Source organism: Pipistrellus kuhlii, unplaced genomic scaffold (assembly GCF_014108245.1).
Source record: "Pipistrellus kuhlii isolate mPipKuh1 unplaced genomic scaffold, mPipKuh1.p scaffold_m20_p_128, whole genome shotgun sequence".
NCBI lineage: Eukaryota > Metazoa > Chordata > Mammalia > Chiroptera > Vespertilionidae > Pipistrellus > Pipistrellus kuhlii.
In genome coordinates this window covers 215,834-240,362 of record NW_023425436.1, presented here as the reverse complement: position 1 = coordinate 240,362, position 24,529 = coordinate 215,834, and the positions used below count along the sequence as shown (strand labels likewise).

General features: G+C 66.7%; 2 protein-coding genes across 5 annotated transcripts in view; one reads left to right on the top strand and one right to left on the bottom strand.

The window, feature by feature from the left end:
- Nucleotides 1–265: 265 nt before the first annotated feature.
- Nucleotides 266–20,767, top strand: APBA2 (amyloid beta precursor protein binding family A member 2). Of its 3 annotated transcripts, XM_036434602.2 has the most exons (14): nt 266–405; nt 10,179–10,232; nt 10,839–11,713; nt 13,439–13,516; nt 13,862–13,898; nt 14,033–14,178; nt 14,614–14,649; nt 16,051–16,137; nt 17,294–17,479; nt 18,411–18,590; nt 19,009–19,221; nt 19,761–19,880; nt 20,400–20,540; nt 20,626–20,767. In XM_036434602.2, the coding sequence occupies exons 3-14, from the start codon at nt 10,874–10,876 to the stop codon at nt 20,695–20,697; spliced, it is 2,136 nt and encodes a 711-aa protein (XP_036290495.1). In that variant the 5' UTR covers nt 266–405; nt 10,179–10,232; nt 10,839–10,873; the 3' UTR covers nt 20,698–20,767. The 3 variants fall into 3 exon arrangements, with proteins under 3 accessions (XP_036290495.1, XP_036290496.1, XP_045436418.1); XM_036434603.2 differs by lacking the exon at nt 14,614–14,649; XM_045580462.1 differs by lacking the exons at nt 266–405; nt 10,179–10,232 and adding an exon at nt 10,672–10,681 and having other exon boundaries at nt 11,378–11,713.
- A 492-nt stretch (nt 20,768–21,259) lies between these two features.
- The window catches only part of FAM189A1 (family with sequence similarity 189 member A1), a 39,247-nt gene continuing 35,977 nt past the window's right edge, over nt 21,260–24,529 (bottom strand). Inside the window, exons 10-11 of one of the 2 annotated variants that reach the window (XM_036434604.2) lie at nt 23,249–24,118; nt 21,260–21,758 (exon numbers count right to left, since the gene is read on the bottom strand). In XM_036434604.2, the coding sequence (XP_036290497.1) occupies nt 23,856–24,118 (263 nt within the window). In that variant the 3' untranslated portion in view covers nt 21,260–21,758; nt 23,249–23,855. The remainder of the gene's footprint in view (nt 21,759–23,248; nt 24,119–24,529) is intronic. The other variant, XM_045580464.1, reaches the window with a different exon arrangement.

Sequence of the window (24,529 nt, the reverse complement as noted above, 5' to 3'; positions counted from 1 at the left end):
GACCCGGAATGCGGCTCGCGCCCAGCGGATCTGCGCGGGACCCACCCTCCCCTGCTCCCCATGCGCCTCCCGGAGCTGCAATCCCCCAGGGCTCCTCGCTGGACGCCCGCCGCCCCCCACCCCCTCGGAGCGCCGAGCAGGGCGCGGCCGCAGGAAGACGCTCCGGGACCGCCAGGGGGCAGCACGGCGGCGCGGGGCGGGTGCGGGCGGCGCGGAGGCTCCATCGCCCGCTCTGCGCGGGAGGGAGGACCAGAGCCCAGGCTCCCGCCCGCTCCCGCAGGTCCGGGGCGCGCCGGGATCTGCGATCTGCGTGCTCCCCGGGCCCGGACGCGCGGGGCGCAGCTGCTTCCAGAGCCCGGGCTGCGGCCAGGGTCCCCGCCATCAGCCCCGCAGGACCGGCCCCAGGTGCGCCGCCTGTCCCCGCGCGGCCGGGGGAGGGGCTGGGCACGGCCGCATCTTTGTCCTCCTTCCTTCCCGCCGCGCGCGCTGGGGGTGAGGGGGTGCCGCCGGCGTCCTCCGAGCCTCGTCCGGGCGGCGCGGGGGTGCGGGGCGGGGGCGGGGGGGACCGGTGCGGGGCGCGCGGCAGAGGCGGCCCTGCGTGCTCACGCCGCGTCCGGGGCGCGCCCGCCGCCATCCAGCTTCCCGGGCGGCGCGGCGCGGCTCACAAAGACCTGCGGCGGCGGCAGGGTGGCCGGGGGCCGCGCAGCCCCGGCCCCAGCCCGGTAAGTGGGGGCCCCGGCTGCAGCCTGGGGCGCGGTGGCCGGGGCCCCAGCTCTGTCCCTCGGACCCGGCGGGGCGGCCCGGCGTCCTGGCGGGTGGGGGTGCTGATCGGCGCCGCCTGGACCCGCGGCGCCAAGCGGCCTCTCGCGCATCCTGGGCGGGCGACTCCGCGGCGAGGGGCGAGGGGCGCGCGGCGCGGAGGAGGGGCGCTGGCCGGCGGGGCCTGGTGCTCGGGGTCTCTGCGTCTGGCTGGGGTCTCTGCGTCTGGCGGCCCCGCTGGGCGCTGGCACTCAGTCCCTGCTCCGGGCGGCAACTCCCTCCGAGTTTGGGGGCGCCTGGGCTTCCTCCCTGGCTCCCGTAACCCCCTCCTCCTTTTATAATGAGACCATATGCGGGAGACCGCCCTCAATTAAAATTCCGCACAACCTGGGCCCCTGGACTGGGCAGGGGCTGGGGCGGAGCGAGCAGGTCCAGTCAGGGTGACCAGGCTCCTTCCGGCTGCAGCCGGGAGGTGGGAGCACTGACTGGTGGTCACGGCCCACCCTGACCCCCCGCCCGGGCACTGAGCCCCCCGCTCCGCAAGCTGGGCTTTGCGCCCGGGCCTGTGTGCCAAGGCTGGGCTGGGGACCAGCTGCCCAGGGCCCCGTGCCCAGGCTTTCCAGAGGGGCCCCCCGGGGGCACCCTGTCCCAGTTTCACGGAGAATGGACCCTCCCGTCTGAACTTAGGAGACGGCGTTTTCCCACATCTGTCCACATTGGGCCGCTTGGGGGCCAGACACGTCTGTGGCTGAGCTGCTCACTGCTGGCTTTGCAGAGGGTGAGGTGCCCCGTGCTGGGACTCACTCCGGGGCTGGTCCTGTGGGCTGAGCCCGTATTTCACCTCTGCCCCTCTGGAGTCCCCCCCCCCCCCTTCTCCGATAAAGAAGGGTTGTTTCAGAAAGCGTGACCGGAGGTTCCGGGAGGAGGGGACAACTTGCCCGGGGCTGGGGGCGGCCAGGGCTCAGGCCTCCGGGTGAGTGGTCCTGCTGGCGAGGTGAGGGTGCAGCGGGGTCCTCTCCTCTCCGGGCAGGCCCCCAGGCCGGGGACACGGTCTGGTGTCCTCCGGAGCGGCTAGGGCTCCCTGCCCCATGTCCTCGCTCCCGGAGCTTGTGGGGGTCCGCTTGCTGAGCTGGCCGCCTCTGGTGGGGCCACCAGCACTGGACGGGAGCCCCTGGGTGGCCTCCGGAGCTGGGCCGGATGGGGCACCCCGACAGTCTTCGGTGGGCCCGTCTGCAGACCTTGGGGCATTTGTTCCGGAGAATAGCCGGGCACCTCCCCCCTTCCCATCTGCAGGGTCCAGGCTTCTGTGCCCGGGAGGGCCGTGTGTGTGTGTGTGTGTGTGTGTGTGTGGCGAGATGGGTACTGGCAGGAGGGCCCAGTAGGTGACAGTCAATCCCCGCTCCCTTCCACCTCTGCCCGCTTTCTCAGACACCCCGGCCCTGACACCTGCTCACGTGTCTGCATAGCTGCCCTTGAGCACTTCACCCCCTTTCTTAGAGAAGGAAACCAGTTTCACAGGAGTGACTGGTGGGGAGGGTTGTGAAGTGGAGGCACAGACACAGCCGCTTAGCCGGGGCCTCGGAGCTGACGTCAGACTCCGTCACCCCTGTGTGCTGAGAGTCCTCGGGCTCAGGCCCCGGGCGGCTCCGGGCACCGTGGCAGCTGGGGGGACGCGCTGGGTGGGGAGCCGGCACTGAGGCCCGCTCGTCCGTCCGTCCCGTCCGGAGCTTTGCTTGCTCGCCTGACGGCTCCGCAGGTGAGGGCTCCGGTGGCATCGCGGCCCGAAGAGGGGAGAAGCCTCTCTGTCCAGGTGAGGGCCTGCGGGCAGGTGGGCACGGAGGCCCCAGGGCCTTCCGGAACAAGGGGCCGCTGGTCTCAGAGCAGGCGGGGAGCCTTCTTCTCTGCCCGGGCCATCGGGTGTTTATGACATCGTTGGCGCGCCACACAGGATCGCCATTTATTGTACAACCTGCCGCTCTGCGTGGCCGGATGGCTCAGTAACTCACCCTCACGCCTCGGAGGGCCGGACGTTCCCTGCCTCAGAGGCACTCGAGAGAGCCCTGCCCTCGCCGGGCGGCCATGAGGCCCGGGGCCCCGGGAGGCCGGTGGGGGCCGGTGGGGAGCCGTGTGGCCACGCAACTCGGTCCCCACGTGGGTCACGTGTGCGATGACAGCTCACCCAAAGGCGGCCCAGGTGGCCGGGCCGCGTGCCCGTGGGGGGGCTTCTGGCTCCGTCCCCCTCCCCGAGGCCCCCGCCCACCACCTGGTCTGGGTCCAGCTGGTGTCTCAGAGCCGCCTGCTGCACAGGCTGAGTCAGCCTCTGTGGGCGCGTCTCCGCTCCTCCCCCGAGCCCGTCCCCGGCTCCCCGTCCTCTCCCCAGGCACAGGGAGCCGGGGACAGGGACCTCAATGTCACACGGCTCGGGGGCTCCAGACTCCCCGGGGCCCGGGAGGCCTCCACGGCGGTGGGGTGCTATTGCCGCGCGGGGTGGGGTTTCCTACCGGCCGAGGGGCTGCCCTCGCTCAAGCCCTCAGTGGCCCTCCATGCCACTCCCCTCCCAGATCCCATGCCTGACCTTCCCCAGCTCCCTCCCTCGCTCCCGGCCGGGCCCTCCAAGCCGTCCAGGTTGTCCCCACCCCATCCCCCTTGACACGGGACCCGCACGCTCTCCTCGGAGGCCCCAGCCGACTGGGACTCTTTCCCGCACCTCCCCGGTTCTCAGAGGGCCAGGCTCACGCTGACCTGGGGCCTTCGCACCTGCTGCTCCTCCCCCGCATGCGCTGCTCCCTCACGGACCTGCCTGCCTCGTCAGCAGCTCCCCCTTTCTCACAAACCCCTCTCTGCGTTTCTCCCGAGCACCCGACATGCGTGTGTGGGTGACACGCGGTGCCGGTTTGGCTCGTGTCTGTCCCTTCCCATGCCAACGTGCACGCGTGGTTCACCTCCGTGTCCCTGGCCTCGGGGCAGCGCCCGGCCCTTTGGGCTGCGTGCTGGGTGGACGAGCGAACGAAGGCCCGGGAGCGCGGTTCTCCCGTGAGGCACGAGCGTGGCTCCCTGCCTCCTCTCCCCACTGGGGCTGGACTTGAGCCGTGTTCTGTCAGGCTCCTCCGGAGCCGAGCGCTCGGGCGGGCAGCGCAGAGCCCAGGAGACAGCCGGGCTGGGCGGGAGGTGGCCGCCCCAAAGAGGGGCATTCTGATCCTTCGGAGAAATCCCCTCTGAGACGTTTGGACGGCTGGCAGTCGGCTGTCCCCGCTGTCAGAGCCGTCTCCGCGTCACCCCTGCAGGCACCTGGGAGCCCGGAGCGCTGAACGAGGTGCCTTCTTACCCAGGTTTCCTCCGGCGCCATCTGGACGTTTCCAAACTCGTCCTGTGCCTTACGGCAGGCCCGCGTCCCAGGCTCCCGGCCGCTCTGCCCGCCCGTGGGCCAGCCCTCCTCTCCAGCCCTCCCGGCCCGCCTCTCCCTGCCCGGGCCTGGCCCGGCCAGAAGACATGGTGCTTTCACAGGAAGGACATACTGGGAAGGAGGGCGGCATTCGAACCCGGCTCTGCCGTGGGTGAGCCCAGTCGCCGGCTCTGGAGAGGCTTCCTCGCATCTGCCCTCACACGTCGTCCCTCCTGCCTCGGTCCTGTGAGCACAGACACGCAGGATCAGCCTCTGGCGGCCAGGACCGTCCTGCAGGGCCTCCCCTGTCTCGTGCAGTTTGACAGGTCCGTTTGGTGATTTCAGCCACAGCCGGCTCAGAGACTGTGGCACCGTCGGCGCTTCATAAGCTCAGCTCATCCCGTGTTTGAGAGACGGAAACGGAGAAGGAGAGCGCGTGGCGGGGGTCCGGGGTGCGCGGGGCTGCGGACATGCTCGCATCCCGTGAGTGTCACGCCTCCTCCCTGGGAGACTCTGCTGACCAGGGGGACCTCGCGCCCTGTCCTCTGGCACAGGCTCACGGGCAGCACTTCAGGGTGCGCTGGAGGAACTCGTTCTGCACAGCGGAGAGACCGTGGCCGTGCCTCGCGTGTGTTTCGGGAGCCGCGCCTCTGGGGCGCAGAGGGTCGTTGGCAGGAGCGGAGGCGCTGAGGGTTAATGGAGACGCTGCTGTTTGCATTCGGCTTGGCCGTGGGAACACGTGATTTAAAATGAGCAGTAATTTAAGATTGCAGTTTTCGTCTTAATTGTCCGTTCTTGGAGGAAGTCACTGCAGAGCGGTGTTTTGGGAAGTGATATGAAGATGCACAGCCGTTGGAGTGGAGGAAGGTCCTGGGAGGGCATCAGGCCCGTGGGAGGGCATCTAGGAGAGCAGGTGCCTGCCCCGCCCCCTGATCTGGGTCACCGGGCACCGTCCGAGCTGGTGCGGCCTCTGTGGGCAGCGCGGGGAGCAGCTGAGGGGCAGAGCAGAAACACAAAGGAGCGTGGACAGCGTGTGCCCACAGCCGGACGGTGTGGAGGAAACAGGTAAATTCCTAGAGAAACATAGCAGAAAAGGCAAACAGACTGATGACAACTGGTGAAACAGCAGTAATAGAAAGGCGCTCCCGGCAAACACTAGTCCCGGTCCGGACAGCTCCACAGGGGAGTTCTACAGCCCCCCCTGTCCTCCTCCAGCTGTTCCAGAACTCCCCGGAGAAGGACACGCTCCAGGCTCTTTATGAGGCCAGTGTTGTCCCAACTCCAAAACCAGGGAAGGAGACTGCAAAGGAAGAGAACGAGAGGCCGGTGTCCCTGATGGACGCGGATGCCGAGATCCTCAACAAAATATTAGCGTGCGCCCCGATCGGGGGCGGGGAACGCACCGGCAGCACAGGCACCCGCCCTGGACCGGAACCGAACCCGGGACCCTTCAGTCCCCAGGCGTCACTCTGTCCACTGAGCCACACCGGCCAGGGCTTCTCTGGGATTTCTGATGAAGCAGAACTCACGCAGTTGGCTCAGGCTCCACCCCATCACACCACTGCCTCCAGCATCTGCACACACATCCTTCCCGGCTTTCTGAGAAGGGAAGCCACGCCTCCTCTCAGAGACAGCCTCCTCCATTCAGCACCATGTGCCCCTGGCACGGCTCTCGGCCCCAGCACCGAGTCCTGCTCTCATTTCCTGCACAGTCACGGGCACGCTGTCCTCTCTGTCTGAAAAAAGAGAAGCAAGTCCCTACCCCCATCTCCTTTGCCACTCTCCTCTTTTCTTTCATCATCATCATCATCATTTTTTGCCCTGTTTGCTGGGCAAATCCTGTCCCTACTGGCTTCCTCCAGTCCCTCCCCTCCTGTCCTCTCTTCCACCTGCTCAGTCACACTTCTGCCCCCTCTGCTGACACGCCCACCGTCCAGCTCCCTACATACTGCCAAGACCTCCGATCCAGTGGTCACCTCTTTTTTTTTATTTTTATGTTTTGTTGATTTCAAAGAGGAAGGGAGAGAGAAAGAAACATCAGTGATGAGAGAGAATGACGGATCGGCTGCCTCCTACACACCTCCCTGCTGGGGAGCGAGCCTGGAGACCCGGGCGTGTGCCCTGACCAGGAATTGAACCGTGACCTCCTGGTTCCATAGGTCAACAGAAAATCCCAAGCTTCTGGCCATGCCGTGCACTTCCTGGTGACCCAGTCCCCACCCTGGAGCCCAGACAGAATCCCCTCAGTGGGGCGCACGAGAAATGACCAGGGTTTCAAGAGCTCTGTCTGGGACCAGGCCGAAGAGCCGATGCCAGAGCAAAGTGCCCTCACCCCTGGGACGTTGTACGGGTTTTAGGCACTCTGTGCCGGGCACTGGGCAGAGACCAACATGTACTTTCTTTTTAAATATATATCTTATTGTGGTTTTTTTTTACAGAGAGGAAGGGAGAGGGAGATTTAGAAACATCAATGAGAGAAAAACATCCATCAGCTGCCCCCTGCATGCCCCCTACTGGGGATGTGCCTGCAACCAAGGTACATACATGCTCTTGACCAGAATCGAACCTGGGACCTTTCAGTCCACAGGCCGATGCTCTATCCACGGAGCCAAACCGGTTAGGGCCCAACACGTATTTCCATCCCTTCACAGCAGCCACTTGGATTAAGATAAAAGCTTAATTGATATCATTGATCATCTCCCAGCCTAGATTTCAAAGGGCTCTTGATAGCTTGTAGCGATCACAAGTACGGGGAGAAAATGCAAATGGGTTCTTTTATGGTCTCTAGTGGGAAGTTATGATCCCAAACGCAAAGCAACGTAAGAAGAGACTGATGAGCTCAGTTCCATTAGGGGGAATAACACCTTCCCGTTAAGGGTCACGAGGGGGACCCCGTAAGAAGGGTGAAAGACGAAATGATAAACCAGGAGCAATACTAGTAAGAGCAGCTAGAATGACAGACAAAGCTCATTTCCTTAAAATGTAAGAATTCAAAATGAAAATGGCCTGGCTGGCGTGGCTCAGTAGCTGAGCAACAGCCCATGAACCAGGAGGTCACTGGTTCGATTCCCCGTCAGGGCACGTGCCCAGGTTTCAGGCTTGATCCCCAGCAGGGGGTAGCTGATCCATGATTTTCTTTCATTGATGTTTCTATCTCTTCCACTCTGAAATCAATAAAAAAAATTTTTTTTAAATAAATTAAGAGGAAAAGACCAACACCCAGAAGGAAATGGCTAAAAGTTCTTAACTGCCACTTGGGACTGCAAACCGGAGTGTTAACCTAACACAAGCTTTCGGATTAAATTCTTTTTTTTTTTTTTAATATATATATATTTTTAAATATATTTTATTGATTTTGTACAGAGAGGAAGGGAGAGAGATAGAGAGTTAGAAACATCGATGAGAGAGAGTCATCGATCAGCTGCCTCTTGCACACCCCCTACTGGGGATATGCCCGCAACCAAGGTACATGCCCTTGACCGGAATCGAACCCGGGACCTTTCGGTCCCCAAGCCGACGCTCTATCCATTGAGCCAAACCGGTTTCGGCTCGGATTAAATTCTTATAAAATATTCACCACCCCAAAAGGTAAGAGACAGAGAGAAAAGAATAAGAGACTATTATTGTGCGAGTTCTCTATTTCTATGCAACCAATTACAGCCAAAACTTAGTGGTGCAAACCAGCCAACATTTGTGATCTTGGGCATAGAAATGGTGAGAGAGGAGCCTGGGAGCAGCTCAGGGGCGAGATGAGCACCAGGGAGACCGTCATCCGAAGGCTTGACTGGGGCTGGGGGAGCCACTTGGGAAAGGACCTCACAGGGCTGTGGGCAGGAGGCCGCAGGTGTGGCCCAGGGGGAGCTCTCCGTGGTGCTGACAGCACCCACGCGCCGGGTCCAGGAGGGCCTCTCAGTGCCTAGCAAGGGGTCCCACAACGTCTGGTCTATCGATGAGCTGTCCGTGGTGCTGATTTCTGGTGCACGATCTGGCCCGCAGGGGGCTCTCCATGGTGCTGACCAGATGTGCGGACATCTGGTCAGAGCTTGGGGAGCTCTCCGTGGTGCCGTTTTCCTCAACACGGCAGCTGCTTCCTCCGGGGGCAGAAAGAGGATGGGGCCTGTGCTGGGCAGACGGAGGTACGGCCAGGCCCTCGTGGCTGAGAAAAGCCCAGCGCCCAGTCCTGTGCGCTTCCATGTGTTCATCCGGCAGGCGGAGCAGACTCTCCCAGCTGTGCCTGGCTGGGTGCTGGACTCAGAGCCAGCTGGGAGGCGACAGCGGACCCTCAGGGTCTGTCCAGGTCTCTGTGTCCATGGCCCGTCTTCAAGGTGGACTGTCCATGCAGAGGGCCAGGTCATGAGGACAACACGCCCCTGCTTTAGCCACTGCACGCAAGGGGGCGGGGAGAGGCAAAGGAAACGCATCCTTTTCTTTGGGGAAAGCGGGAAGTGGCGCTGGGCCCACGGTGGTGACCTTGCCCTGCAGTTAGCCTTCTGCCGGGGAGATGGGGCAGACAGGCGGGGGAAGAATGCTAATGAGTCGTGGTGGACGGGAGCCCAGGCCCGGTGCCTCCCCAGCAGCCAGGGTGCTGCGTGCTGTCTATAAATAAACACCCCAGAACCCGCGCTCAATCAGGTCCCGATGCAGGCCTGGCTCTGCAGGGGAAGAGCGTGTTATGTAAGCACTGCTCTGATGTCCTTCCAAAGCTGGCTGAGGACTCGGGCTTTGGGGGGGAGCTCAGGCTGCCATGCATGAGGCCTACAAGCTAAGGGCTGGCAGAGGCAAAGCCGGCCCCTCCCTCCAGGTGTGGGCAACCCCGGTGGCCGCGGGTAGGCTCCACCAGGGCAGGGAAGCCCGGCCCAGCCCACAGGCCACTCCGAGTTTCTGGAGGGAGAGGGAGAGGCTGGGTCCCTGGGCACATGGCCATCCTGTAGGACACGGTGTCCGGCTGCTCAGGGGTTGGCATCGACCTATGAGCCAGGAAGCCAGGGTTCAGTTCCCAGTCAGGGCCCAGGCCCGGGATGTGGGCTCGATCCCCAGTAGGGGGCGTGCAGAAGGCACCCGATCCATGTTTCACTCTCACGTTGATGTTTCTCTGTCTTTCTTTTCCTTTAAAGAGCAGAAAACATATTTTCTGATAAAGGCAAATAAGTCCCCCCGAAACCGGTGTGGTTCAGTGGATAGAGCATCGGCCTGCGGACTGAAGGGTCCCAGGTTCGATTCCGGTCAAGGGCATGGACCTTGGTTGCGGGAACATCCCCAAGTAGGGGGCGTGCAGGAGGCAGCTGATCGATGTTTCTGTCTCATCGATGTTTCTAGCTTTCTATCCCTCTCCCTTCCTCTCTGTAAAAATCAATAATATATATATGTATATATATATATATGTATATATATATAAAGACGAATAAGTCCCTGTCTTCTTGTGCATATCCAGGCTTCCTGCTCATCTGCTTCCCCACCCCCACGGAATCCCGCCCAGGCCCCGGCTCCCAGCCCTTCCATCTCAGGGCCTCCCCATGGTCTGTACTTGTAAAGCTCTCCAAGAGCAGCTGAGGCCCACAACCTCTTTTCTCTTTGTCCCAGGGGCAGGGTGGGCTGTGAACCTGGGCAGGGGGGGATGAGAGGGGCCTGCCTCCCCCTCTCCTCTCACCCCGCCCCCCACCCCGCCCCCGCCCCACGGGCACGCCCTCCCGGCCCGAATGTGTCCCCTATACGGTTCTGTTGTGAATCCTCAGTGTCCGGCTCTGTCGTGGGGAAATGCATATTCCTGGGGCGTGAGGCGCCTCATTTAAAATGCGGGCCGTCCCTCCTTCCTGAGTGAACACCAGCCGTCCCTGTGTTTGTGTTCTTCAGGCGGCGATCAAGGGCTGAAGCGACATTTTTTTTTTTAACTTTGTTTCCGTGGAGCGGTCACAGCGCACACTGACGACGCCGTACGCTCGCTCGCCCCCCCCGTTTCTGCCCGTGAAGGAGCTCACTGCGAGCGCCGGGTGTTTCCGAAGTCAGAGTCATTCCCTCTTTTTATTCTGTTTTGTTCCAGAAAGATCTCCCCGCCCGGAGGGTCTCCCCGGCCTCGCCAGCCCTCTCGTTCCCGGTAAGAGAGGGGGCCCCGGGTGGGGTGGCTTTGCTGGAGGGAGGCCCCTTCGGGGATGGACGTGGGGCTCCCGGTTGGGGAGGTTGTGAGGACGAGCCACGTCCTGGGGGGGGGGGGGTGCGCCTCGCACTCCGTGGCTCCCCAGGGGCCGGCCTCCTGCCGTGGAGGAAGACGAGAAGGGACGGGGGACTGGCCCTTACGGTTTGCTCCTAGACGTGCCGCGTGCTTTTCCGAAGACGCGACAGGTTCCCGCTCTGACACCCAGCGTCCCCCCCACTCTTTCAAGCTGCACGTCGGGAGAGAAAAAAAACCCACTGACACTTTTTTTCCTAAAAGATGAAGAGATGCTAAGAAATGTCATTCGTGTGATTAAGTCGAGGGAAGCGAGTCCTCTCTGGATGTAGTTTTTCATTAACGACGCCCGGGTCTAATTAACGGCGCCTCGTCCTCATTAACCGCGCGAGCGTGCCGGCTGGTGCTCTCGGGGGAGCCCCGCGGAGCCCCGAGCGGCCCCGAGCAGACAGCGGGTGCCGTCTGACCGACATGCTGTCTGTGCGACCAGATGTGCGTCCGGGGCTGCTGACTGCTCTCTCCCTCCTCCCGCAGCGGCGGCCTCCGGGCGATGGCGGCCTGACCCCGCCATGGCCCACCGCGCGCGCCAGAGCACCGCGAGCGGCATGCTGGACCGCCGGGCCCGGCCGGGCCCCCCGCCCCCCGGCCCGGAGCCCGAGGGCCAGGAGCCCGAGCTGCCCCCCGAGGGGTACGCGGCCCCCGGCCTGGTGCGGCCCTGCAGTCCCCCGCCCCCCGCCCACAGCCCCGCCCACAGCCCCGACGGGGACTCCAGCTCCGACTACGTGAACAACACGTCGGAGGAGGAGGACGACGACGAGGGCCTCCCGGAGGAGGAGGAGGGCGCCACCTACTACATCCGCTACTGCCCCGAGGACGGCAGCCGCCTGGAGGGCGGGGCCCGCCTCCTGGAGACCGACGAGTGCCAGGAGGCCGTGGAGGACTGGCCGGACCCGGCCGCGCTGGAGGCCCCGGGCCCGGAGGGGGGCCTGCGCTGCTGCCCCGGCGACGGCGACGGCGAGGAGGAGGGCGACCGGGACTACGGCCCCCCGGAGGCCAACGGGAACGCGGGCGGCGCGGCCCCCCACCGCCCCCGGCGCCGGGCTGGGGACCTGGAGGACCAGGAGGAGGACATCGACCAGATCGTGGCCGAGATCAAGATGAGCCTGAGCATGACCAGCATCGCCAGCGCCGGCGAGGCCAGCCCCGAGCACGAGCGGGGCCCCGAGCCGGGGCTGGGGGGCCCCTCGGAGGCGGGCCTGCCCGGCGAGGCCGGCCGCCCCCGCAGACACGAGGGCCGGCCCACGTCGCTCAGCCTCCCTCTCCAGGCCAGGCTGCCCGGAGACCCCCCGAGGGGCCTCCAGACCAAGGGCAGGACCCCCGAGGAGAGGCCCACGTGGCCCCAGGAGCAGGTAGGACCCGGCTTCCGGGGACGGGACGTGGGTCCATTCAGAACACGGGCTTCCTTCTGCATTCACCTGTCACTCACCTGTCACTCACCTGTCACTCACCTGTCACTCACACTCACCTGTCACTGACGCTCACCTGTCACTCACACTCACCTGTCACTCACACTCACCTGTCACTCACATTCACCTGTCACTCACCTGTCACTCACACTCATCTCTCACGCTCACCTGTCACACTCACCTGTCACTCACCTGTCACCTGTCACACTCACCTGTCACTCACCTGTCACCTGTCACTTGTCACTCACACTCACCTCTAACCCCTCAAGGGCATTAGGAAGTGCTGGTGGGCAGCCTGTGCTCTCCAGAGACACCTGGCCACCTGCAGAGATGGGGGCCCCCTGCTGGTCCTGGCCCTGTGCCGCTGGCGCTGGCACTTGTTGTGTTGCACGCGCTGTTTGCGCCGGGGGTGGCCAATGTGGCTGAAGTTGCTGATGGTGTTGGGAGGGCGTGGCCCTGCCCGCCCTGCAGGGGGAGGGGTTCCCTGCAGGGACCAGAGGACCCCTGGGCAGCCTCTGACTTATATCTTTTAAACGTGTGTGTGTGTGTGTGTGTGTGTGTGTTTGATGGATTCCAGAGAAGGAGAGAGAGAAACATCCATGACTCATCATGGATCAGCTGCCCCCAGCACGCCCCCTATTGGGCATTGAGCCTGCACCCCAGGCACGAGCATTGATGGGGACTCGAACCCTGACCTCCTGGCGCAGGGATGCTGCTCAGCCTGCTGCAGAGGTGCCTGGCTGCCGTGTCCGAGATGCCAGCAGCCCGGGGCCCACCGCGTCCGCTCTGCCAGCCCCCTCCCCGAGGTGGAGACTGGAGAGCAGATGGCACCTCCTGAGAAGCAGCGCAAGCCCACCCGGCAGCCTCTTTGCAAACAGCCCTGGCTCCTGGGTAGCAGCCGTGGTTGTCATGGTGACAGGTGGTCGGGAGGAAGCCGGAGAAAGCGCGGACTCGGAGGGAGAGCTATGGGGCCTGTGCTGCCCCTCCCGTTTGCCACGGGCCCAGCACCAGGCGGCGGCAGGCCGGGCCTCTCCCGGGGATCCTGTCCCCGGAGGTCCTCGCTCTGCGTCCCCGGTGCTCCCTCTCCGGGACAGGCGGACTCCAGCCAGGAGGGCGGGCTCCTCGTCAGAGCGGCAGGTCACTCCTGGAGGCCGCCGCCCCGGGCCCGGGCCCGTGAGGACTGGCGCGCACATGGCTGCCGTGCCGTGTCCTCGTGTGGGAGGCTCCGAGCCACTCTGAGGGGCACCGTCCCCAGGGCCCCGCCTCCTGCCCTCTGACCCTGACCGCTGGCCACGCCCTGACTCTTGCTGCCATCAGCTTGGAGGTGGCCATGTATGTCATTAACCGCACACCAAACCGCCGTCACTAACCACACACCGCAGTTCATATGCACACGTGCTACACACACATGAAGTTTGTGCGTGCATATACTGCATATGCATGTAGTTTACACGCACACGTGCTGTGTACACGTGCAGCTTGTATGTATACATTTTACACATAAGTGTAGTTTATGTATGCACACATTACACACCTATGCTGTTGGTGTTCACACTACACACACGTTTATACACGCACACGTGCTACATGTCCTTGCTGTTTGCACGCCTGTGCCAAGCTGCACCTGCAGCTCCGGCTTCCTCCCCCCCCCCCCCCTCCCGTCTCCAGGTGAGCAACGGTCTGGAGCCGCGGAAGCAGCAGCGCTCCGATCTCAACGGGCCCGTGGACAACAACAACGTCCCGGAGGTGAGGCGGGGCGGAGCCCGCAGGCCGCTCCCCCGGCACAGGGGGAGGGAGGGAGGCCGGCCACACACAGCCGCTGGCTCACAGCTGCCGCCATGGCTCGTCGGAGCACAGACGGTCATGTGGCCTCCAGGCTCCCTTCCCGCAGTGGCCTGCTCCCCTGCGGGTCCCCGTCCTTCCTCTCCGAGGACGACATGGAGCAGGGTTTCCCCCGGGAGTCCATGACACGCCTCCCGCCATCAGGGTGCCCGCCGCCCTGGAGCCGCCGCCTCAGGGCCCGGCCAGGGCCGGCCTCTCGGGAGCCTGGGTTCGGGCACGGCTCACCCTGTCCCTGTCCTTTCCCCGCAGACAAAGAAGGCGGCCGCCTTTCCCAGCTTCGTGGCTGGTAAGCGACTGAGTCCCCTGGGGGTGCAGACGGCGCGGGCTCGGGGCGCCCGCCGTGACCGGCCCGGGCCGTCCCGGGGGGCGCTCCGTGACGGGGTGGTGGCCGCCCCGCCGGGAGCTGACGGGGCCCTTCAGTTCCAGGGCCCTGCGAGCCCGAGGACCTCATCGACGGCATCATCTTCGCCGCCAACTACCTGGGCTCCACCCAGCTGCTGTCGGAGCGGAACCCGTCCAAGAACATCCGCATGATGCAGGCCCAGGAGGCCGTCAGCCGCGTCAAGGTAGGGGGAGGGCGGGCACGGGGCCCGGCCGCCAGGGGGCAGCTCCCCCCACACACACCCCTGCCCCCTGGGACAGGAGCTGCTGGTGCCGGTGGCGGGGACACGGGCCTTGGAGGGAGGGGCTGGCCGGCACCGGCCACAGCCCAGCGGCCACGGCAACGGGAGCGGCTGTTCAGCTCCTGCCAGGGCTCCTCCGAGGTGGGAGAACCATTGCCTGTGGGAGGGGAACAGGCCGCCCGTCTAATCCCCTGCGTGGCCTCACGGCCCTGCAAGGTGGCTGCCTGGCTGACCGCCGGGCGCTGGGCAGGACGAGGCCCAGGCCCCTGCCCTCGAGCCCCGGGGTCAGGACCCCCTGAGGGGGGCGGCCCCTCGTCCCCTGGACACGACGCGGGAGTGACGCGCCGCCTCCCTCTCTGTCTCCCCCACACGCGGCAGAGGATGCAGAAAGCGGCTCGGATTAAGAAGAAGGCGGTGGGTAGCCTCGGGGGCGCTGTGTGTGCTGAGCAGGAGGGCGGGGGCGGGGGCAACACAGACGACACACAAATGGCTCTTCCTCTTCCTCTTCCTCCGGAGATGCCAGTGGTGCTGCCCCCGAGGGGAGTGTCGAACCCCGCCTCTCAGTCTGAGTCGGGGTGCTGGGCCTCACACAGGCGTGTTCAGGGGGCACTGGAGCGGCCACGTGACGTGGCTCACGCGGGCCTCCTGCGGAGAATTAATTAAACCGTCCCGATAGTTAAAGACTCATTAGGCTTAATTTCTCAGCCGGTAATAGAAGTCCCCGCGCCCCCCGAGACGGGAGGCGCCGCCTCCGCGCAGACTCTCTGGGGCGTGACCGGTGCAGACGGCAGCGGCTCTGTTCTTTGTTTGCAAACCCGGCCGCTCAGTAAGTGCCTGCCCTTCGCTCGGCTCTGGCCACGGGCGGCCCGGCCGCTGCCCAGGGCTCCGCTCGGCACCGCTGGAGCTTACGGCGCGAGGGTCAGGCCTCCCTCCCGCCTGGGGCCGCTTTAAAACATTTTTTTTTAAATTGATTTCAGAAAGAGGGAGAGGGAGAGAGAGAGGGAGAGGGAGAGAGAAAGGGAGAGGGGGAGGAGGAGGGAGAGGGAGAGAGAGAAGCATCCATGATGAGAGAATCACCCATCAGCTGCCTCCTGCTCCCCCCAGCTGGGGATGGAGCCCGCAGCCCAGGCCTGTGTCCTGACCGGGATCGAACCTGGGACCCTTCAGCCCACAGGCCAGCGCTCTGCGCGGAGCCTCTTTTAGCAGAAATCCTAGGACAGGAGCTTGACAGGCACCTGGAGGGGAAGGGGCCGTGTTACAGACGGGAGAGCACTCCTCCCGTCTCCGGGCCCGGAGGCCTCATGCAGCGTCAGGCACAGGAGGCGACCCCGCCTGAGCAGGTCACGCGAGGGCGTTTGGGGTTTGGAAGAGGGGGCGCGGCCTGTGGGGTGAGTGGCGGTGAGGCTCCCATCGGGAGAAAGCGCAGGCGTTTAACCCAGCGTCTCTGGAGGCTCCTTCCCGGGTCCAGGGGATTCTGAGGTTCTGAGTGTGAGAAACAGCCCGGGCCGGCCGTGCCCTGCGGGGCAGGTGTGGCTGAGACGGGGACCCGTGTGGGGGCGGAAAGGGGGCGGAGGGACTCCAGATGCTGAGCAGAACCGAGCGGCCTCCCCCCGCGCTCAGCCTCCCCGAGGCGCCGCCTCCCCTGCCGCTCGCTCGCTGGCTCGCTCGGCAGAGCTCACTGGGCAGCTGGCGCCCCCGGCTCCGCCAGCGCTCCCTCCCACAACGGCTCCAGCGGGCGGCCCCCCGGGCGGCCCCTGGGCCGCGGGACAGGCGGCTCCGCCCAGGCTCCGGCCCTGACGGTGCCGCCGCCCGCAGCACTCCGAGGGGGATGCGCAGACGCTGACGGAGGTGGACCTCTTCATCTCCACCCAGAGGATCAAGGTGCTCAATGCGGACACGCAGGTGAGGGCGCCGGGCGCGGGGGGCGCAGGCGGTGCCAGGAGGCTGGGCCGGGCCGGCCTGTGAGCTGGGATCTGGCTGCCCGGGGGCGTCTGGGGTGACGGGTCTGGGTGTGGGCGGCCACGGGGCTCCAGGTGCTGGTGAGGGGGACCGGAGGGAAGTTGGTCCGACCGAGAGACGGGAAGTGCCGGCCGGGGCTGGAGAGCAGCAGCCGGGAGGGCTGGGACGGGGGAGCGGACATGGACGGTCGGCGGGAGGGGCTGGCCGCCCTGCCGTTGCTGAGCTGAGAGGTGGGGGGACCACGTCTCTGACTCCGAGAGGCTGACCAGGCCCTTCCCGTGTCCCTCCCGGAAGCGTGGCCCCTGTGGTTACACCCCACCCCCAGCCGGGGGGGACACACCGCTGGGAGGAGACGCGTCCTGGCAGGAGGGGAGGCTGGGAAACGGCTTTCTTTTGCGGGGGGGGGGGGGGGGGCGGACAAAGGGCCTCTGTGCAGCCTCCTGGGGTGACGGGCCCTCCTGGGCCCGAGGGGCCTCCTGGAGCCGAGGGTCAGGGAGCTGCTGTGTCCCTGACACGGCCCAGGCGGCGTGGCCTCCCTCCGTGGCCTCCAGCTCCCCCCCCCACGTGGCGGGCTGGGGCCAGGCACGCGCTCCGAGGGGCTCCCCCGGGATGTGAGCCCGCACGCGCTCCGAGTGTCCTTTGGGTGAGTAAGGCAGGGTGGCCCTGGCCGTGAGCCACTGCTCTCCCGGTTATCCAGCGCTGTGGTTCGCCGTGGCGGGGCAGGAAGGGAGGGGAGCTGCGGGGGCTCTGTCCCCCAGGGGGCACTTAGCCTGTGCAGGTGGGTGTGCTGGCTGCCAGGGGTCAGGCCCAGGGAGGCGGCCAACAGGGGTCTGGCCCTGGCATCACGCGTGTTGGGGAACCTCAAACTGGAGTGGTTTTTTTTTTTCCTTAAACAAAACCCACTTATTTTTTAAACGTATTTTTATTGATTTCAGAGAGGAAGGGAGAGGGAACGATAGAAACACCAGTGATGAGAGAGAACCATGGATCGGCTGCCTCCTGCACACCCCCTCACGGGAACCGAGTCCACAGGCCAGTGTCTACCCACCGAGCCACACTGGCCAGGCTGGGTCCGAGCGCCCTGCCGCCCTCCCCGCAGGAAGCCATGATGGACCACGCGCTGCGCACCATCTCCTACATCGCGGACATCGGGAACATCGTGGTGCTCATGGCGCGGCGGCGCATGCCCCGGGCGGCCTCGCAGGACTGCATCGAGACCACGCCGGGCGCCCCCGAGGGCAAGAAGCAGTACAAGATGATCTGCCACGTGTTCGAGTCCGAGGACGTGAGTGCCGGCCCGGCGCCATGGGGAGGTCCGACCGCTTCCTGTCGAGGACGGGTGGGGCGGTCACGGGCTTCCTGCACAAGCCCACGTCCCGGGAAGTGGGATGGCCGCCGTCTCCAGGAGACTCCGGACGTGGCCTCCGTGCACCTGCCTTCCACCCCCCGGGCCGGAGGCGCGTGTGTGGCTCGGGCCTGGGCGTCCTGGGGCCCCGGGAGCCGCCCCCAGGGCAGGGGCAGGGGCTGAGGGCAGGGGCTGCTGTGGCCAGTGTTGTCCTCCTGAGGGAGGGAGGCGAGTGAGCTGTGTGTGCCCTTGTCCGGGGAGTGAGGACTCCTTGGTGGGGGTGAGGGCAGGACCCGGAGGGGGGCCCACCCGGGTGGCCGCTGGGTGAGGCACCCAGACAGGAGCGCCGGAGACCGAGGCGGCACAGCGACACCGCTGGCTCTTTGAGCCTCAGCACCCAGGCAGCTGCCCTCTCGGCTCCAGAGGGCCAGGGGCGAGGGGAGGGGGCCCGCAGCACAGATGCAGGTGGCCTCCTGGGGGCTAGCTGTCCTGTAGGGATGCAGGGAGCAGCTGGAGACCCCATGGGGTGGGCAGGTCCTGGCTTCCGAAGGCTGGGGCCTCCTCGGGCTCGGGGGTGAGTCCAGGCCGGGGCAGCCTGGGGTCCCTGGGACCCTCGGCCCCAGGCTCTGAGCCAGGGGAAAAGGCGGGGACACGCCCGGGGTGGGGGACGGGGAGGAAGCAGTGGTCACCATGGTCGTGAGCAGGCGCCGGTCAGCTTTGCCCTTTATTGACGCTGTGCCTGCCCTGTCCGTCCGGTGGGGGTTCCGGCAGCAGAAAGGGCCCAGGCGGCCGCGGAGGGTCCCCGTTCCCCTCAGGCTCCGTGCCCGGAGCCTCGGCCCTGCCGGCAGCCCCTGAGGTGCCCGCCCCGCAGGCCCAGCTCATCGCGCAGTCCATCGGCCAGGCCTTCAGCGTGGCCTACCAGGAGTTCCTGCGCGCCAACGGCATCAACCCCGAGGACCTGAGCCAGAAGGAGTACAGCGACCTCGTCAGCTCGCAGGAGATGTACAACGACGACCTCGTCCACTTCTCCAACTCGGAGAACTGCAAGGAGGTGAGGCCGCCGCCGCTGCTGCCACCACCGCGTGCCCCTGGCTCCTGCCCCGAGCGCTGAGCAGGGAGGAGGGCTGGGAGCGGAGGCGGACGTCTGTCCTAAGGACCGTGGGGGCCCTCCCGCCGCCTGCCCTCCCAGCCCCGAGGGGCCTGGGTGCCGGGCGCTCTGCCGGGGAGTCTGGTGGACGAGAGGTGAAGACGTGAGGCTCTGAGACAGGAGCCGGGACCCGGGGCGCGAGGATGGGCCGTGAGGAGAGGGGGGCAGGCAGCTCCCGCAGAGGCCTGGGAAGCGAGAGGGAAAGCACTTTTCAGGCAGAAGCAGACCAGGCTCAGGGCCGAGTCCAGTCTTTGCTCCCAGGCGGTTGGGAGGCCGGGGTGGGGCGGGGGGTGGTAGCCCATACATCCTCCTCCCCCCGCAGCTGCAGCTGGAGAAGCACAAGGGCGAGATCCTGGGCGTGGTGGTGGTGGAGTCGGGCTGGGGCTCCATCCTGCCCACCGTGATCCTGGCCAACATGATGAACGGGGGCCCAGCCGCCCGCTCGGGGAAGCTGAGCATCGGCGACCAGATCATGTCCATCGACGGCACCAGCCTGGTGGGGCTGCCCCTCGCCACCTGCCAGGGCATCATCAAGGTGGGCGCGTGGCCTGGGCTCCAGGCGTGGGGTCCAGGGACCCCCGAGGCTGCGCCCCCGCTCATGGGGCCGTCCCGTAGCCCAGGCTGCCCCCGCCTAGGGTGACCGGCCCTTCCTGGTTTGCCTGGTCACCAGGAGGCAGGTCTCGGGTAAGAGAAGGGGCCCCCCAGGGGTCAGGCGGATGGGGCTCAGGGACCCTGGACCGCAGCCCGGCCGCCATGACCTGTCTGGTCCGCCCCGCCCACCGTGGTGGTGGACACCTCTCCCCCCATTAGCCGGACCCCAGGAGCCTGTGGGGACCTCACAGACAGACAGGGACATGCCTCAGGCAGTGGTGCCCGCGGCCTGGGGCTGGCTGTGCACAGTGCCCCGAGCCTGGCATCTGGCTGTGCCCGGCGCAGAGGCAGCGCAGGGCACAGGCTGCACGCACCCCCGCACTGGGTTCCCGGCCCAGGGGCGGCGGGTGCCGCCTCTACCCCCAGAGGCACACAGCCTCCCGCTCGGCCTGCTCACCTGACCCGCCCCGCCCCGCCCCGCAGGGCCTGAAGAACCAGACACAAGTGAAGCTCAACATCGTCAGCTGCCCGCCCGTCACCACGGTCCTCATCAAGCGGCCGGACCTCAAGTACCAGCTGGGCTTCAGCGTGCAGAACGGCATTGTGAGTCCGCGTCCTCAGCCGCGCACCTGGGCCGTCGGGGTCTGTCTGCAGCGGGGGCCCCGGCCTCAGGAGCGGGCCCCAGGGGTGCACGGAGGCCCTGAAGGCCGGCCGGGCACTCCCCTCACTGGGACGCAGTGCCAGGCAGCCAGGTGGCCTGGAACAGTTTGCCGACAGCGGAGTTACCTTGCTCAAGTGCCTTCTCCACTGGCAGCTTCGCTCGCCCTAAGCACAGGGCGCCGCTGGCAGACAGGCCCCGACCACCCCGCTGTCACTTTTCTCAACGGCCCCTCCCTTCCCACACCACCCACCAAGCGACAGTCTGGGGCAGCCTGCCCCGTCTCCAGCCGTGACAGGCGGGTTCCTGGGGTCCCTGCCTTAGGTGTGAGGCCCCCTAAAAAGACAGAAGCCCCTCAGAGGCGACAGCCATCGGCAGCGCCCGCAGGTGGAGCCCTCTCCCGCGCTGGGGCGGGCGGCGTGGCGGGCGCGTGGCGGCCCCGGTGCTGATGGCTGTCCGCTCAGATCTGCAGCCTCATGCGGGGCGGCATCGCCGAGCGAGGGGGCGTCCGCGTCGGCCACCGCATCATCGAGATCAACGGGCAGAGCGTGGTGGCCACGGCCCACGAGAAGATCGTGCAGGCCCTGTCCAACTCGGTCGGGGAGGTGAGTCCCCGTCCGTCCCGCCCGCCCGGCCTGCGCGAGCGAGGGCAGCTCCGGCCGGGAGGCCTCAGCCCGCTCTCGTTGGCAGATCCACATGAAGACCATGCCGGCCGCCATGTTCCGGCTGCTCACGGGCCAGGAGACCCCGCTGTACATCTAGGAGCCGAGGCCGGACCCCACGCTCCCGACGAGGTCCGTCTTCCTGCGAGAGCCGCCACGTGCGCTGCGGAGAAGGTGTGTGTGCTGTGCTGTGCGTCCGTCCTCCGCGCGCGAGCCAGCCCCGGCGACAGCGAGCTCCGGGCAGCAGGGAGGGTCCTGGGAGGCCCCTCAGGACGTCCGTACCCGACGCCGGGGCACACGATGGACAAACTCCGAGGAGGGGCCGGCGCTGAGGTAAAGGAAGGACGAGGCCACGACGTCAGATCCGTCCTTAGAAACCCGTCCGACTCCGCCCCCCGGCCTCAGACCGGAGGCCCGGGACCGGCCGGCCCGTCCTCACTGTCCACCTCCTCCCGGGACGCGGCGGGCGGCCTGGGCACCAGCCCCTGCACAGCCCCGCCCACACGCACACGCCCACACACACACACACACACACACACACACACACACGCGCGCGCACACACCCACACACACACACGCACACGTGCTTCCCGCACACAGAAACCTCGCCCAGCGCTCCCGGCGAGCCGTCCCGGCGGGCGGGCGGGCGGAGGTGGCCCGGCCTAGGCTGCTCCCAGGCTCCGGCGACCGCGTGACGGGGGATACACTGTGACAAGAAGCCTTACCCGCTACCACCGCGCTCGGTCCCCTGGCACGGCGTGCCACCTGTGCATGCGCCACTGAGGAGCCCGCTGACCCAATAAACCACGTCGTCCTCCGTGTGGCTGTTTGTGAGCCGAGGCGCCGGACCGCACTCACCTCTCGCGCCGCCCGGGGCCCCGGAGCGGGACCCTCTTCCCAGCGCGGAGACAGGCTGCCGACTGTGGGGCCCCCTGGGCCCCCGGGGGGGGTGCGAGGGAGTGTGTGGAACGGGGCCGACCCCCAGTCTCCTCACCTGGGTCTCCTGCAGCCTGTCCGCTCTCCCCGGCTGCCCTCCGAGGCCACCGTCCGGGTCACCTGGCGTGGGGAGGCCCAGCCCGTCAGCCTGGGACCCGCCTATGCTGTGAGGGGAGCTGGAGGGAAGGGACCCTCCCCGTGGTGCCCGGGACGGCTGAACGGCACCTGGGGGGGAAGCCACGGCTAACAGTGAGGTGCGGGGGTGAGGGGGCACCAAATGACACACAAAACACCCAAATTCAAGAGCACGTCCAGCCTGGAGTCCCCCTCCTCCCCCCACAGGAGCCTGAGCTCCGCCCAGGACGGGGGGGGGGGCTGTCCTCACTCCCTGGTCTCACAGCTGCAGACAGCCCCCCAGGGCCTGGCCCAGGGAAGCTGTGACTGACCCCAGAGGCGCGGTAAAGGCCCCTCCTGAGGCTAGACAGGCCTGCGAAAAGCCCTCACAGGGACGTGGCTGGGGGACTCGCGAACCCTCAGCTGAGAAAACCACACGCAAACGAATGAAACGGGGTCACAGTGTCCCCCACACACACACATTAACACAGCACGGATCCAAGACTGCACGTAAGGCCCAGACCACAGAGGGAAACGGGCACCAGCCTCGGGGACCGGCCACTGGGAGCCTCTGACGAGCCTGAGCCCGAGGCCAGGGAAGCAAAGGCAGGAACGAGCGAGTGGGAGCCCTCACACTGAACGGCTGCCCAGCAAGGGCGTGACAGAGGCAAACAGTGGCTTCCAAACCAGAAACGCCTCGTCCGACGCCAAACTCCCCGTCAGAAAGGGGCCGAGGACGGTACCCTCTTCGACAGACGGCTGCAGAGCTGCCCGCCCTCCCCTGCCCGAGGGGCATCCCAGCAGGACAGCAGCCCCTGCCACTGCTGGTGGGCACAGGATGGGGCAGCCACCAGGGGAAGCGGCCTGGCAGTTCCTAAGAAACAGAACAGAGCTCCCCACGACCAGCAACCCCTCCCTTGGGCGTGCGCCCCCAAACTCCTGTGTTCACAGAGACACCCCCTGTACTCCAGGGCATTCCCGGCGGCCGGCACAGGGAAACAGCCTGAGCCCCGAGGGAGGGCACGCCTCGGCTGAGCCGGGGGGAAGGGCGCCAGGGCAGCACCGCGCACGGCGACCGGAGGACACGGTGCTGAGCGAACGGCGGCTGCTTTCCCTCCGCCGTGGGATGCACAAGCCCGCTGTGGTGGCTGCCAGAGGCCGGGGTGGGATGGGGGGACCTAATAGATGGTGACGGAGAAGGTGAGACGTGGGGTGCTGGCGCACGGTGCCGTGGACGGACCCTGAGCCCGTGTGGTCCTACTTGTTGGGGCTTCGGGGCGACAGCCCCTCACGGCCACGTGTAAGCTCCTCGCCACGGGAAGTGCCTGGGGACACCACGGTCGCACAGCGACTGGAAACCCCTAGAACGCCTGAGCACTTACCTGCTTCCGGCCGCACGCCAGGCCACCAGCTCGCGCTGACCCTTCCGTCCGCACGTCCCCTCCCCAGCCCCTTCCCGTTAATACAATGCATCTGAGACGGCTGGTGCGCTGTGCACACACCATGTCACTGACGTGCCCTGTGGACCCGTCAGCCACCCCACATCTAACTAGAGGAGAGAACCCAGCGCTGTGCAGTCCGCGCACGTGCTCGCCCCTCACCTGCCGTGTCCTCCGCTCGGTGGCGGGACGAAGTGGCCGGTCGATCCCGGTGCACAGCTGACCATCACTGGCTGGACACCCGGCTCCCCTTCTCACGTCCGCCGCCGTGACCACAGAGCAGGGGGGCGCCCCCAGCAGCCGCGGGGCCGGTCCCAGGCCCGGGGGCGCTCGGCCTCGCCCAGCGCAGGGCCGTTGAGGTGCTGGTGGCTGCAGAGGTGCCCCGGCTGCCCACCGGGGGTGCTGGGCACACGGTGGCGTCGATGGGCCTTGTAGCCAAGAAACGGCTGTCAGCCTGGTCCTCCCCGTCAGCCCGGGGCACAGCGGGCCGGGACGGGAGAAAGCAGCTCCTCCTGGCCACTCTGGCCACGTCCGGAACCAAACCGGGAGGACCCTCGGCTGGAAACACTCTGCGTCTGCATTCCTCGACAGTCGCCGGCCCCAGCCTGACGAGACCAGGGTTCCCACGGACACAGACGGACGGTCCTCCTCGGAGCGGCTGGGCTGGGCGGGACGTGTGTCCCCGGATGTGACGGGCTGGTTCCTCCTGGGGGGGGGGGCTCCCGCCGGCCCTGCCGCCAGCCTGTCTGTGTCCACCGCGCGGGGCGGCTCACACCCGGTCCAGCACGGCCCCCTCCGCGGGGCGCTCTGCAGGGGGGAGGGGGCAGCTGGGGCGCCCCAGGAACTTAGCCACCAGGCCCCCGGCGCCCGCGTGGGCCTTGCTGTCCGCGACGGACCGCGGCCGCTGTTTGGCAGCTGACGGCGAGGCCTCGGGCTCCGCGCGCCGCTGCGGCTCCCGGGTGTCAGGGGGCCCGGGTGGCGATGGCGCGTGTCTGTGGGCGCAGGCAGCCGCGGCGGAGCGAGACCGGGAGACTGAAAGCCGAGGGGGGAGAGGACGTGTGAGAACAGCCCCAACCGAGCCGAGCCGAAGGCGCTGCCCACGCCTCCCGGGAGAGCGGACACGCAGGGACCTCCTTCTCCCCAGGCTGGCGACCGGCCCCGTCCCTGCTTCCTGGCCCCTCTGGCCCCTCAGCTCTGGGCTACGGCGGCACTGACTGGCGGGCGGCCGCCCCCCGGCCGAGGGGCTGTGGGCGGCACGGGCCGTCCCCCCGGTTAGAATCGGCGCTCGGCCGGCGTGGCGGGCGGGCCCGGGAGGGGAGGACAGAGGCCGAATCTGTGCAACGATCCCGGGCGCTGGGGGTGCACATTCCAGGCCAGCCCCGGTGGAGCCCGAAAGGTCACGGTCAAAGCCGGTGCTCGGCACTTCGGCCCGAGCTGGTGTGC

Bases quoted from the DNA above. Each gene is read 5' to 3' on its own strand.
- APBA2 (XM_036434602.2), top strand. From the start codon at position 10,874: ATGGCCCACCGCGCGCGCCAGAGCACCGCGAGCGGCATGCTGGACCGC. The intron at 16,138-17,293 runs GTGAGGGCGCCG...CCCTCCCCGCAG, and splicing joins TGCTCAATGCGGACACGCAG to GAAGCCATGATGGACCACGC. The intron at 20,541-20,625 runs GTGAGTCCCCGT...TCTCGTTGGCAG, and splicing joins TGTCCAACTCGGTCGGGGAG to ATCCACATGAAGACCATGCC.